The 14,404-nt window shown below is 39.8% G+C and overlaps 1 protein-coding gene across 1 annotated transcript in view; it reads right to left on the reverse strand.

Annotated features, from left to right (window-relative positions):
- Window positions 1–766: 766 nt before the first annotated feature.
- Window positions 767–14,404, reverse strand: part of dscaml1 (Down syndrome cell adhesion molecule like 1) — a 104,389-nt gene continuing 90,751 nt past the window's right edge. Inside the window, exons 22-34 of the mRNA XM_028573259.1 lie at window positions 12,654–12,771; window positions 12,152–12,315; window positions 11,852–11,950; window positions 9,348–9,536; window positions 8,835–8,963; window positions 8,489–8,647; window positions 8,248–8,403; window positions 7,698–7,728; window positions 7,439–7,557; window positions 7,107–7,259; window positions 6,737–6,931; window positions 6,256–6,564; window positions 767–5,375 (exon numbers count right to left, since the gene is read on the reverse strand). Of these exons, the coding sequence (XP_028429060.1) occupies window positions 4,819–5,375; window positions 6,256–6,564; window positions 6,737–6,931; window positions 7,107–7,259; window positions 7,439–7,557; window positions 7,698–7,728; window positions 8,248–8,403; window positions 8,489–8,647; window positions 8,835–8,963; window positions 9,348–9,536; window positions 11,852–11,950; window positions 12,152–12,315; window positions 12,654–12,771 (2,378 nt within the window). The 3' untranslated portion in view covers window positions 767–4,818. The remainder of the gene's footprint in view (window positions 5,376–6,255; window positions 6,565–6,736; window positions 6,932–7,106; window positions 7,260–7,438; window positions 7,558–7,697; window positions 7,729–8,247; window positions 8,404–8,488; window positions 8,648–8,834; window positions 8,964–9,347; window positions 9,537–11,851; window positions 11,951–12,151; window positions 12,316–12,653; window positions 12,772–14,404) is intronic.

Genomic DNA, 14,404 nt, shown 5'->3' on the forward strand with positions numbered 1-14,404 from the left:
ACACAACCATCATAGATGAACCAGTCAAAAGTAGTTTCTAACAATTGCATCCCGTATTGCACGTCTAGTCAGTCCCTCATTCTGAGAGAACGCCGGAGGTTGGTTTGTGTCTTCAACAGGTTCAGGTGCCTCATAAACATCATCACAGAGAGGAACAATGCGCCTGGTAGAGATGTTGTGCAGGATATTCACGGATTGGATCAAATCTTGGAAATGGGTTTTTCAAAAGCAAAAGAGGGATTCTGAACTAAAATCAAACCATGTAATCCGATTTTACATTTGATCTGGATCAAACCTGCCTTTTGGGTTTTTCAAAACTTTGAACTTGGTTTGGGATCTATTTGTAATTTTGAAAAATTGTGATCTGGATAAAGGTCCATCCATCCATCCATCCATCCATCCATGAATGGATGGATGGATAAAGGTGATCCAATATAATTTTCTTTGAAAAACTGGCACAATAGTAACATGGATTACCTGATCCTGGATAGCAAAACATGGGATTTCCAGATCTGGATTATTTTGATCCAGATTAAACTTTTTGAACAACTGGGCCCAGGATCATTGTCCCCATTACTCTGAAATTCACAGACATTGCTGTAAACACTTTTCAGTGAACTACTTTCTGTCTGAAGAAATAGTCTATAAAAGGACTGGGGATCTTAAAAAAAAGTTGAGTGCCAAATGGACAAATGAGCCAAACGCCCTTTATCTGGACTACTATATGGTTGAGAAAGAATCAATAATACCATCACAGTTCATAAAAAGATAGCTTTATTGCACAAGGTGTTGAGTACTCTTTTTCTGTTTTTGTTTGTTTTCATAGAAAAGAAAATGTAGAGTTAAACACAAGCAATTGCAAATTGAAGCAATGTTTTCCCATAAAAGTTTAAGGAACAACCTCTGCATTTTTCAAATGTTTTAATGAACCCCCTTTTTAAATTGTTCAATTGACCATTTCCATTTTTCTTTTTTAACCAGCAAAATTTTCGGATCATGCAATGCTGCTGTCCTGCCCCCAAAAAGTGGAATAAAAAAGATAAACTCTAAATCAAAGCAACCTGTGACAAAGTAAAAAATAAAACAACATAAAGATTAAAAAACAATAAAAAATGAGACAATGCAACCAAATGTCCTGTAAAAGAAGAAATAAATATTGTTAACTATGCATGGTCCACTCTGACATGTTTCAACTGGATCATAAATCAAGGTAAAGCAGTGTCTGTATAATTCTATAGTTTTTAATTAAGTCCTCTTCTGTTTCATTACAATAACTTCAGTTCAAAGTTTACATTGTGCCCTGGTTTCTAGTGAAGATGTCGAAAATAGTACTCATTTATACAAAACACTTTCCTATGTACACAAGTCTTCTATTATGGAGTAGAAATAATGTTGTATAGGTGGGCAAGGGTTACAGTGAGTGGGGAAGATCTGGTTGGTTGAGCAGATGTGGAAAAGGTTGGGGATGTAGCATGTAACGTGAAGTTGGCCTCATGAACACAGACTCAGAGTCAGTTTGAAAAGTATGTTGTTGTATTTTAAAAATCCACCCTAAATCACTCATTAAAAATGCTCTAATTAACACATATCTGGTTTGTTTAATCCGTACAAAAAATAAAGTAAAAAGAAGGCATAGGCTGTCAAAAAAACAAACATCTAGTCTCCACTTGCTGCCTGCAAACCTCACAATGAGGACAAGACTTCTCCCGGCCGAGAAATAGTCCGGCACATAACCTCTGTAAAACCACATCTTCTCATTTTTACACTTTGGTTTTTGTACTGTATATAATATTTTTATCTAACTCTTAGCAAGAAAGCAAATAAGCATATTTCTCGAAATGTAAAACTATTGTTTGTTTTTTGTCAGTAACTGCGTAAAAGTATCAGAGGGTGGAGTTTTCCTTAAAGGTACACATTACATATACTTTGAGCAAACTGACAGTAAATCTGTGTTTTACAGAAGAGGCAACTTCACTGGAGATTTGGGGAAAGCAGGGTGGACAGAAGTTTGTTTTATCACTCCATCCAATATCCATACAACTGGAGTAAGGAAGCCTCGGTTTTTGGTTGCTAAAACAGGCCTGCCCCATTTCCAAACTCGTTTTACTAAAAAACAAGTATTTGCACAACATTGAAACATGAAGGCCAAAAGGAAAGTCATCATAATCATTAACAATGGAAAGCTAAATTAATTTCTCTCCTGTCATTTAAAATGAAAGGGAGCATTAATACATATATGAGCAGTTATAATGGTTATTGTGGGGTATGTTTATTGGCCTGCAGTCCTGGAGTTTGACTCGCTATGACACAGACAAGAAACAGAAAAATTTGTCTGTCTGTTTGTCTTCATTAATTATAATCAGGTAATGGCATTAAGTATGTGAACACACCTTTGGAAGGTACAATACAACATATTACAATAGGCTCACGTACTGTATAGGCTGTCCTTGTTTTACTGTTTTATTTTTCAACACCACATTTTCTGCACTGAGCCATAGACCACAGTTAACCAGCTACACAATCTCACACTATAATTTGACTTTACTGTGCTTTTCCTCTCAGCTGCTACCTGCTGCACAGGCACCGCAACTGGAAGATTTACAAAATCACAAGGGGGTCATTGTATCATTCCTCAAACCTCAGTTTCACCATTTAACTTTCTTTCACACCACTTCCTTTCTTTCCAAGATCTCCCGTCCATGGTTGTGCTACCCGTTTAAACTTCCCTCTTCTTTTTTCTTCCTTCTTTCTTGCAGTTTTTCACTCTGAGTGATTGTCTTGTGATTTTTTTATATATATTTTCAATTAGAACGGCTTTTATATTTCTCTGCTTTTTTCAATATTCATATATTTGCTATATATTTGAATAGAAATATATATGTACATACTTTTGAAAACAAACATATATCATATCTTTTTCTTTTTTCTATTGCGAGAGCCCTGATGTTACGTTTTACCATTGCAAAACATTTGGAGCAACTCTTTTTTTGGAACGATCTTTGTTATGGGATTAAGCTTTGGGAGAAGAAATGGAAATAACAACTAAACGTAAAGTTAGCAGATACAGTACCATGCATAAAGCTAAATTAAATTTCAGTGAGGTGGAGGGACTTGAAAACACATATTTTAGTTTAGAAGACCACTTATTTCTCTCTGCTATGTAACCCCCATCTCCTCGTTTCCGTAACACAACTGCAAATTCTCACAACACTTGATGTCTCTGTCTATAATCTCAAATTCATTGTCCGTTCATAAATTCAAGATCACTTCATACAAATATGATTTTTCTTGTATACATCTCAATAAATTTGCTGTGTTTTTGCTACTTTCTCTCCATTCAAGTTGTCATTGAACATCAAGTAGCATTTCTTCCAGTCTGTGCATATTAGACCTCTCAGTCTGTCTATCTTTTTAACTAGCCAGCATGCTAGCAGTAGGTCACAGTGACACTGTATGGATATGATGGGGGACTGGGTGGATAGGAGTGAAGGTGGGGAAGGATAGAAAGGGAAAAAGTGGATACAGGTAAAATGAGTTAAACAAAGAATAATGGTATTGTGTCGCAATGATAAGTCATAAGAAAGTCTCTTCCTTCTTTGTTCTGAGGAAAAGAAAGTAAGGGAACCTCTTTCATCTGCAATTGCTCTTTTGAACCCACTTCCTCTTCAGTATCATTTCTAAACAAACTTAAGAAAACAAAGTTCAAAATGCTGGACCAAATTAGGATCATAGTGTTACGTCGTCAGCATCATCAACGTTACTTTCCCCGAATCCCCTTTCACAGGTACAAAATGAATAGTGAGGGGGGGTCAGTTTTGACACAGATGTCTGCCGAAGAGGTCAGCATACAGATTGATTTCAAAAAGGTCCACTGTTGGTGTGTGCCTGCCACATGTATACATATATATATTTACACATATACACCCACACGCACACACACGCAGGCTTGTGAAGGTTTCTGTTACTTGGATCCATTCTAACTTTTTCTTAGTGCACATGAGATTATATTTCCATCATCAGAAAATAAACAGAAAAATGATGGAAAAAAAAGGTTTTGATGCATCATTCACTTGACATTTTTTTCATCTCCTCTGCTATGAGTCTGTTTAAAAAAGCATCACTTAAGACCACTATGCTGTGTCATCCATTGCATGTATAAGAAAATTCTCCACGTCTCAAAACTGGTATTGAGACGACAGTCCTTCCACTGCCTCTATGTGTGAATCCATGATGGAGTAACCTCTCAGAGCCAGTGTTACACCAAGGTTGGTGGTTTATGCATACAGTAAAAGCATCCTGCCATGGCACAATGCTGTGATATGAGCTCTTCTTCCATCAGAGACCAGAAAAGTAATATATTTAAAAACCTCAAAAACTCCACCAGCAACCTGGTTCATTCTATGACTGTCTTGATCCAGAAAACAAGACAGTGCACTTGGAAAGCATTTTGTGCATAAGTACTGTGTCCTTACCAGAAAATGAAAATATGAGGTGAACAGATAAATCATTTGTTTTGGCAAGTGATTCGCAGGGTGATGAAATTAGGGATAGAGAAAGATGACACAATAATAATAGAAAGCAATCAGGCAGAAAGAAAGGCAAACCCCTGTGCTGTGTAGACCCAACTCTGACCCCTTCATATAGTAGTGTCAATGGGAACCCAACCAGCCCCCTGCAGCCTGGCACAGCGCAGGCACTGATGGGTCAGCTGTGCATGTGTATGTTCCTCATCCCACCTTTCCATAGAGGCTCCAGGCAAGCGCTGGCTTGACCAGCATTGTATTAAGAGTTACAGTGACAGGCTGCGGTGATGGCAGGCTACACCAGTGTGTATGACTTGGAGTAGGCCCCTGCCCCCCCATCCCTCTGCTTCTGTAGTCTGCCTAATCCCGAGGAGCTGCTCTCCAGGAGAGAGTCTCTGGATCCTCCCATCTTGGAGGAGGATGAGGAGGCACCTCCAGGAGTCCCTCCTGTGGCACCGGAGGATGATGATGCAGCAGCGGCAGCAGCAGTAGCAGCAGCTGCTGCCGCTGCACTCTGGGCCACTGAAGCAGAGGAGCCTGGCATGGTGAGAGTCCTCTGGGGAAGGGTGGAGCTGCTAGAGCTAGCAGACACCCCTCCACTACTTCCGCCACAGCCTCCTGTTGCTCCTCCAGAGGAAGTGAGACTGGACAGGCCAGAGTGGCCCATGGTTAGGGCCTGCTGCTTTGCAGAGTCCATAGTCACATGACGGCCCTGGGTGTGGTATGCCCGCTGGGCCAGGCCACGAATAGAGGCCTCACGTGGTGGAACCACTGGACATGGGTCATGATGCTCTGACTGCTTTCGAAAGAAAGGATCTGACTTCATGTAGAGGGGTAGGTTGCAATAGTCACCTGGAGGGGAAAAGTTACATTTAATGTGCAAAAAACACCTATGGATAATAATCATTGCTGCATGCTATCAAACTGTGTGTTTATCTAAACTGCTGATTGCAATGGACTCATCCGGCAAAATTACAGGTATCTTTATACGCTATGTACACATGATCCATCAGGCAGAACCTTATTTACCCTCTTAGTTGTATATATTGTAGAGCCCGACCGATATATCGGCTGGCCGATATTATCGGCCGAAATTAGGCATTTTCCAAACTATCGGTATCGGCATTTATAATGGCCGATAAAAAATATTATTATATATAACTATTTATAATGACAAATGATTCTGTTAATTGAATATTAAAAAAATGAAATAAAAACGGACGAAACACCCTTCAACCATATTCTGAGTGTTGGCGTTGCATAGTTTGTCCACCAGAGGGCGATCTACAACGTCCCTGTTGGCTTTGTATTTTTCTAACAGAGAGTGCCTTGGAGTTTCCTTATTGGTTTCTACATTGTCATATTATTTTAGTGAGGACTCATAAATAACTACAAATAACTAATGTTAAGTAAAGTAAATGTTTTGTTACGCATTTCTGGATTTAAAAAAAAAAAAAAATATATCGGCCAATATATGGGATTTTTAAATCATCAAATATTTGTATCGGTATCGGCGTTAAAAATCCTTTATCGGTCGGGCTCTAATATATTGTATAATGTATACTTGTATCTTAAATTGTTTTACTTGTTTTGTTATTTCTTTTCTTATCTAGTCTTGTTTTCCTATTTTAATTAATTGTTTTTGCACCTCTCAGTGTACATTTAAAGCCATTTTAATGCTAAAGTAATTCTTTAAAAAAAATAAAAAGTATGCTTTGTAGCAACCACTCACTCTTGGCGCGGTGTGGAATGGGCACAGCTACATTCTTGCCACGATCATAATCCTGGGGTTTGGGTGGCGAGGCAGTGAAACGGCAGATACCGGGCTCTGAGGGTGTGCTCATGGACGTCATGCTGTCGGCATTGTCATTGGTACCTGTGGTCATCTGGTCAGATGAGCTGTCAGAGATAAAGCACTCAGTAATCTCAAATTTTGCATGCTGCAGGTGTTCCTCTAGCTTGGCATGCTCATATGCTCTTGCCAACTCCTCGTAGGTTGAGGAGGCGCTCTCTGTTGACACCATGCTGTTGCGACCCTTATCTATAAAAGAGAAAGAAAAGGAAATAAAGTTAAGCACACTATCTCCAGTTTTACAAATGCTTTTTGAGGTGTACCCCAATGCAAACCCACAATCACCTCCACATTACAAAAATAAGCCCTACTCATATGTGCATGTTAATGGCTGTAAGTGTCATTTCACCCATGTGCCAACCTGTGTCCTGTGAGAGGCTGGCGCTATAACTGTCACTCTCTGTGACAGTGATGCCATGCTGGGAGCCAACTGTGCGCCAGTCTGAGGTGAGAGTGCGAGCTGGCGTGGAGGCCTGGCACTTGGTCAGAGTCCACTGACTGGAGTAGCGGTTCCTGATGCTGTGGGCTGACTTAACACTCTTCCTTGACACTGGGTCTGGTGGGAAATGGGTGAAGAAATAAGAAGGATGTGCATATGTACAGGGACTGTTTAAAGCCAGGAAAACTAACTAGCATTTGCACACACACAAAAACGCTAAATGCTACAATACTGCTTAATTTACTTTCAGCTTTTACTGATAAAATGGACAGCAAGGATCAAGAGCACTTACTGGTTCCTGGTCTGATGTCTGACATGTCAATCAAAGGACCTGTGTTCTGGATGAGGGCAGGGTGATGGACAGACACACCTGTGCAGAAGCTCTGAGGGTTTCCAGTTTGGTTGAACTCCGTGTCTGTCACAGGGATAGTGGCTTTGTCCTCACCTATACGAGACAGAATTAATATTTCAGGAAAGCAGCTACTGTAGTTTAAAAAAACTAAACCAAAGGTCCAATGCCTTCAAATTTTTCTTATACATTTGAAATAAAGATCATTTGATCCAACGCTTATGCACAGACACGTGAACACACAACAACGCTCTCTGTCGCTCCCTTCCTCTCACCGATTTGCTTGATGCCTTCTTTGTCCTCAATCAGCAGCTGAACTCTGGGGATGTCGATGTGCAACCGTGGACCCTGAGGAGGTCCCTTCACTGGGGTGTCAAAGCTTCGGTTGTTTTTACTAATCCAGAGATACAAAACGAGCACACACACAAACATTGATGGCTTTGAAAGAAATGCAAAATGTGAATTTGTGGTATACATTTTGAGTTACACTAAATAATATTTCAGACTGATTTTGAATAGAAATAGCAGTCTAACCTGATCAGCATCTCTGCCAGGCTTTTGGCATCTAGAGAGAGAGCAGAGAACATCACAAATGATTTATTCCTGCAAACAAATCAATCTTTTAAAATAAATGCAAATCTTGAGACTACATTGATTATTCTCTCTGAAGTCTGCTTCAGGAATATCTCTGAAGAACAGCAAATAGAAACATCTTTAAGAAATCCTTCATCCCCAATGCTGTGAAGGTACTAAATAACACTGGGAACTGTACTAAGAATGGAATGTAGGGCGAGGCAGACTTTGTGGGTTGCAGGTTTTATGCACAGCAAGCATTTTTAGTAGGCTATATTTATCTATTTATTTATTTATTTACTTTTGTAAATGTAACCTTTGTAAAGTCACTTTTTATTAAATGTATTTGTCCGTCTTGCTGTCTTGGCTATGTATTGTTTGTAATGTCCTGTCTCTCTTGTATTCTTGGTGAAAACGAAGAAAAATGTTCACATCTGTGGACAATAAAGTTTTTCGTATTCGTAAGACTGCTTTGTTCTTTTTGACAATTCCTCCCTACCACTTCTCTCACCCCTTAGTCTCTTCAGCCTCTTTTCTTTGCGTTTCTTGCGAATGATGAAGAGCAGCGCAACACCCAGAGTGACCAAGATCACAGGACAGCCAATCGAAAACAACTTCTTGACATCATCGTTCTTTTCCAAGGGCGATTTGATTGGTGGAATTGTGCCTGCACACAGAAAGAACAGACATTATTTACCATACAATACCATTGATCCAAATGAAATGCCAAACAAAGAGAGTCTTCTACTCACTGCCATCATAGTCCAGTGTTGCAAATTGGGAGCTCTGGTTGCCACAGCCAGCGCTGTTACAGGCTTTCATCTTTAACTCATACCAGGTGGCCTCACGCAGCTCTGCCAGGAACACATCTGTGGTGGCATTGGTACGTACAGTCTGCCATGCCCATGTACCTACGTAAAGTACACATACTAATGTTGAGTTTGAGCTCTTGTCTTTTCTTATTGGTTTCCATCAAAAAATGGAAAGTTACCTCAATACTAACAATACATGTATTTGTTTCACGTGCAAACGTTTACTATTTCATTTGTTGCATGATATCTTCAAATATTATTAAAAATTAAAAAAGCAGTGACTCACCTTTCGGTCTAAATTCTAGTGTGACAGCGCTGATTGGACAGCCTCCACTGGCCCAACCCTGCAGGTTGAGGCGGGCATGGCTGGAGTTAATGTGGGTGAAGACCGGCTGATCCTTGTTGAACTGGGGTTCTGTAAAAGAAGCAAAATCATGATGTATTTCTCTTATTACTGTTTTAGGATGTTTTTATAATCAGTTTTTGTCATTCAAATGCTGAGATTTGGGACAAGGTACAGTAAATGTGAATGACTATACTTAAATACTTTACAAAAATACAAAATGGAAACCATTCAAAGTCCCAGAGCAATACATTGACGGTAAAAAATCCTTTATAAGCTATTGTGATGAAACCCAAAGGCCTGAAGTTTGATATATATATATATATATATATATATATAAACAGGCCATATCCGCTTCTCCATTGTGAAAATTTTATATATATATTATTTTATATATACTTTTCACCTTTATCTACCCACACTACTTTCCTTCACCCTCTATCCCAGGCTTCTCACCTCGCCCATGGGTCTTTGCCTCAATGATCTCACTGATGCGTCCAGCTCCAACACTGTTCTTTGCAGCCAGCTTCACTTTATACCAGGTGCCACAGCGCAGGTTGTCCAATTTGAAGGATCGTTCACTCGAACTGATGAAAACATCTTTCCATTCCTCCGTGTTGTCTACAGAATACTGCAGCACAAAACCTGCATACACACAAAAGAAGCACACACACAATACGTATTTTCTTTTATTATTACATAGCTCTCTATTTTTTATACGGTTAAGATGAAGAACTAATTTTGCACCAACCCTACTGAGCTTTTGACATTAGTACCTTTACTGTCCACTAGATGGCAGTGTCAGACTATTCTTCACTTGCCCAGATAGGCCCCGATTGGAGGACGTTCTAGCTGCTTTGTCTAAGCCGCCATTAGTTACCTACAAACCCCTAGACTGGGATGGCGCTGACTGAGCATCTATGCAAATGAGGGTATGCAATGTGGTGACTGTTTTTATAATCAGCTGCCTTGGAGAGCCAACTCCCTGCTTCTTTGAGAGACTTTACATCTAATCCTCCATCTCTGTCCATCTTTCCTTCTTTCTGTATATCATTATGTATATATGAATGTCTCCCTCTCAGTTTCTTTGTACCATCTTTTTTTCCTCCCTCTCTCTCTCTCTAACAGATGGTGCGATGGAGTCCACAACATTAAAGAGGTTAACATGTGCAGATCTTGCAGTGTTTGTTTAGAAGTTTTATAGTCACCCTGTCTGTCACAGAACAGAAGAGAACACAGCAGAACAAAACAGACGATAGCAGAGAGAGCAGTAAAGAACAGCACAATAACAAACACATTAGAACATTAAATCAGTTCTCACTGTAGGATACTAGCCTACAGGATTTGGTCATTTATTTATTTTTATTTTATTTTTACACAAGTTGCAAAAAGCTGTACCATCTGAGATTATGAAATGCTAACATGTTTTATCTTTAAAGGAATAATCAGCAGAAGCCACTGCAGTAGTGAAGTAAAATAGATGCTTGATGGGGACTGCTGACACTGGCTTCACAAACAGGTAGGCATTCTGGTATACATACAAGGTGTATAGATGGGCTTCAATGATGTATGAGACACTGGATGATGTGTGCAAATACTGCTTGGTGGACCATCATTATTTGAAAAAAAAAAAAAGCTGCACACCATACACATTACATTACTCCCTACTTGCGTTCTTGTAATGCATGCTTTCTCTGGGCATCCTGGCAGTATGCTAATTCACATAAAGAAGGCAAAAACAGCTTTTGGCGGTTTTAAAATATACTTGACCCAATGGTTCAAAAAGTTGTTTTTGAATCTGATCCCATGACATTTTCTTCCTAGTTTTTACAGCCTTCTTTAGTAATGACATGTGGGACACCAAGTCTTTCTGGGTGCAGTTATATCTTAAACTGCTTTATAGTTTCATATAGGTATGAAGAGCAACAAAGAGCCAGACAGATGACACTGGAGCACCCTCATGCTGACAAACAGCATGGACAAAGAAAAGGGATTATAATCACATTAGCATGTTTGCCCATTCAGGCACACACACCATGCCCATCTTCACACAGAAATCACCAACAATCAGATAATCAAACAGACATATAGTTAACAGGGAAACATAAAACCAGGAGGCCAATCAATAAACTAATAGATCAGCATGCACACTAACAATGTGCCAGATAAAAGAGAAAGAAAAGACAGAGGGTGAACTAAGATCAGAGGTCGAAGGGAAATCTTTTTCATTCATTCACATTTTGTGAATAAACACAACTTGATGACCTCAAGCGACACTCTGTATACCTTTAGACACATTGACAACAGACAAGAAAAAAAGAGATGTGAGTATACAGAAAGAGCAACGTGGTATCATGACTTTGCGTAAACATACACGCCGACTTTCTTAAGCCAAGTGGCGTGTTATCTGTACACATTTTGACAGCAGCGGACATAAACATACACGCCATGTAGTGTGTTATCGCCTTCTTGCCGTGTTATCGCGAAAAGAAAGCTATGGTTGAGTTTAGGAAAAGAAGAACTGGTTGGGTTTAGGAAAACAAAAACAGGGTTGGCTTAAGTAAAACAAGAAAGCGACGGTTGAGTTTAGGAAAAGAAGAAAGTGACGGTTGAGTTTAGGAAAAGAAGAACAGGGTTGGGTTTAGGAGAAGAACACGCGGGACACGATCCCCGCTCTCCTGGGTGAAAGTCCTGTTTTACCCATCCGCCACCCCAACCAACCTCCCTTCGTGGATTTTCGCCCTTTCTTACTACTTCCTACAGCGTAAATTCACACGCAATCGCAAGGTAATGGAAGTCAATGGAGGCCAAACAGCATTGATAAACATGCTAAAAAGTATGATAAAAAGAGTATGCGGCTTTATAACACACCAATAATGGCATACGAATTGGCGTGTCATACATACGCAATTTCATGAGATCAGTGTGGAAAGAGAGCTTTGCTGTGCAGGGCCATGTACCTCTGATAGAGCTGCCTCCATTGTCTCCTGGTATCCAGGCCAGAGTGATAGAGGAGGTGGAGGTGGTGGAGACGGTTAGACGAGGCTGGTCTGGAGGGACTGAGGAAGAGACACACAAAGAGTTAACAGCTCAATAATACTTAGAAATTCTTTTGAGGAGGTAAAAATGTATAATTGTTTAATTGTATAATTTTCAGCAAGAACAGCAGGCCTATAAGTGTGGTGTGACCATAGTTGAGTGGACTAAATGAAATAGCCTGAAAGGTATAGGTATTATTGCCATTATTGCCATTGTCCTACCTTGAACTAAAAGGTTGACAATGATAGTGTCAAAGCCCAGTGTGTTGGTGGCCGTGCAGGTGTAGTAACCAGAATCTTCAGCTTTGACAGAGCGCAGCACCAGTGTCCCATTGGCCAGAATGAGACGCTGTCCATCTAGAGACACTGGGATGGCTGTGTCCTCACTAGCAGAGAGAGATAGAGAGAATCATGGGAGGACGTCATCAAAGATTCTTACTAGATTGTGATAAAAAGACCTTTTTTTAGCATTTTTTAACAGGAGGCTGCAAAATTGTCCAGAAGCATGAGATCAACAGGATCTGTTTGGGTTAGAGAGATGCATAGCATTTTTTTCTAAATATTTACTAATTTATGACATTATTCCAGCATATCAGCACATAAGCATCTGCAAAGGATAACTGACTTAACCAACTGAGATGCTTAAACACTAATTCACTCTTAGAGGTATCACAGCAGCACCATAAACCCATCTTTACATAACATTTCTGGGGAGGATTCTCACCTATCTTTGGTCCATTTTATAGTAGGTGTTGGTTCTCCTACTGAGCTACAGGGCAATCGTACCTCCTTCATCCAGGGAGTGGTCACTGTGCCCCCAAATGACAGGATCTTAGCTGGGGCTGGTGGAGGATGAAGAGAGGCATGTAAAAATGAAAGGAGTATGGAGACACCATTAGAGCTATTGTCATTAACACTTACACAAGAAGGGAAAAGCTTAATTAATATGTACCAATCGGTTAATCTTGCCATTGTCAAATAAACAATTTTCAAACCGGATAAACAAATGCGGTCGATGTTTCAGAATGTGTTGAATCAATACAGAAATGTAATGGTTGATATGCAATTGATTTGTTTTCCATTTGGGATTCTTTCAATAAACAAGAGTGTGCATGGTATTTACCGTGATTCACACTTTGTGGAAAAGAAATCTGTGTTAAATGTGACATTGTCCAGCAGAGAATAGCATATGAATAAGAATATAAGACTTAGGTTATGAAAAAAATATCCATCCACACAGGCACATGACCCTCTTATTCTCTGTCACTCCCCCCACCCGTTCTCTCTGTCTCTCTTTCTTTATCAAGCTTGGAGTCTTAATGCAAGTGCTCTAGTGCACTTATGTTAAGGTTGAATGAAGTATTGAGTGGGCAAGCCTGGAGGACACTGCCTTTTACAGCTGCCGATCAGCTGCCGCATCCACCCTTACGAGCGTGCGCGCACACACGCACACGCGCACACACACACACACACACACACACACTCTCAAACCTTTGCACCCAGCAGTCAAAGGAACGAATAGATACAGGAAAGGATAACATGGTGGGTAGTGCACTCTATTCATTCTTACTCCCTTATTCATCCTGTCTTTTAATCCAAAGCTTATTGATTTACTTGCCCTCTTCATTTTCTTAAACTCTGCCTCTCTAGTGTGTTGTGTTTTAGTTAGCTGCTCTCCTGTCGTGACATTTTCTCTCCCCCTTTTTTTTTTTTTTTTTTTACCTCCAGCTGCTGTTCTCCCTTTTGCTCCCCCTCTTATCATTTCCCTAATATAGGCCAGTTTATCTGGTGCCCTCTGAACTCTGAAATCAATAGCACACGCTCATAAACACATAAAAAGGAGGAGAGGACGAAAAATATGCAGAGGGAATGAGTAAGAGGGATATTATCCAAAAGATTCACAGAACCATGAAAGATGTAGAGCAAAACATTCTTTAAAATGTTTTTTTAATTCATGGCATTGTCAATGAGAGGCTTGAGGAGGAATACTACTCGTAGTATATAGTACTAGTAGTATATAGTACTAGTAGTATATAGTATATAGTATAGTAAATAGTATCAGTGTTGTAACAGTTCCTAAGAGAGAGAGAGATGGCAGAGAGAGAGAGAGAGAGAGAGAGAGAGAGAGAGAGAGAGAGAGGGGAACGGAACAAGCACCAGAAACATCAGGAAAAAACAAGGACACTGTGGTGTCATCCACCCAACAACCACTGATATGGTGATTTGCAGGTAAAAAGGCTTTCAGCTTTCCTGGTTAAAATCTGGCAAAATTTTCAAAAGTTAAAGTTTATTAAATACATAAACTTTCAACTGCATTTCAATGACAATATTTAAATGTGAAAGATGGAAATACACATTAAATACAGTCAATTAGAAGAGTGCTCTTAGTACAATAACATTGTCGACTCGATCTAAACTGTTGTAAAGATATATTGTCTTTTTATTCCACACATTCCTCCTCATTGTGAAAACCTT

Source organism: Perca flavescens, chromosome 3 (genome assembly GCF_004354835.1).
Source record: "Perca flavescens isolate YP-PL-M2 chromosome 3, PFLA_1.0, whole genome shotgun sequence".
In the NCBI taxonomy this organism is placed as follows: Eukaryota; Metazoa; Chordata; class Actinopteri; order Perciformes; family Percidae; genus Perca; species Perca flavescens.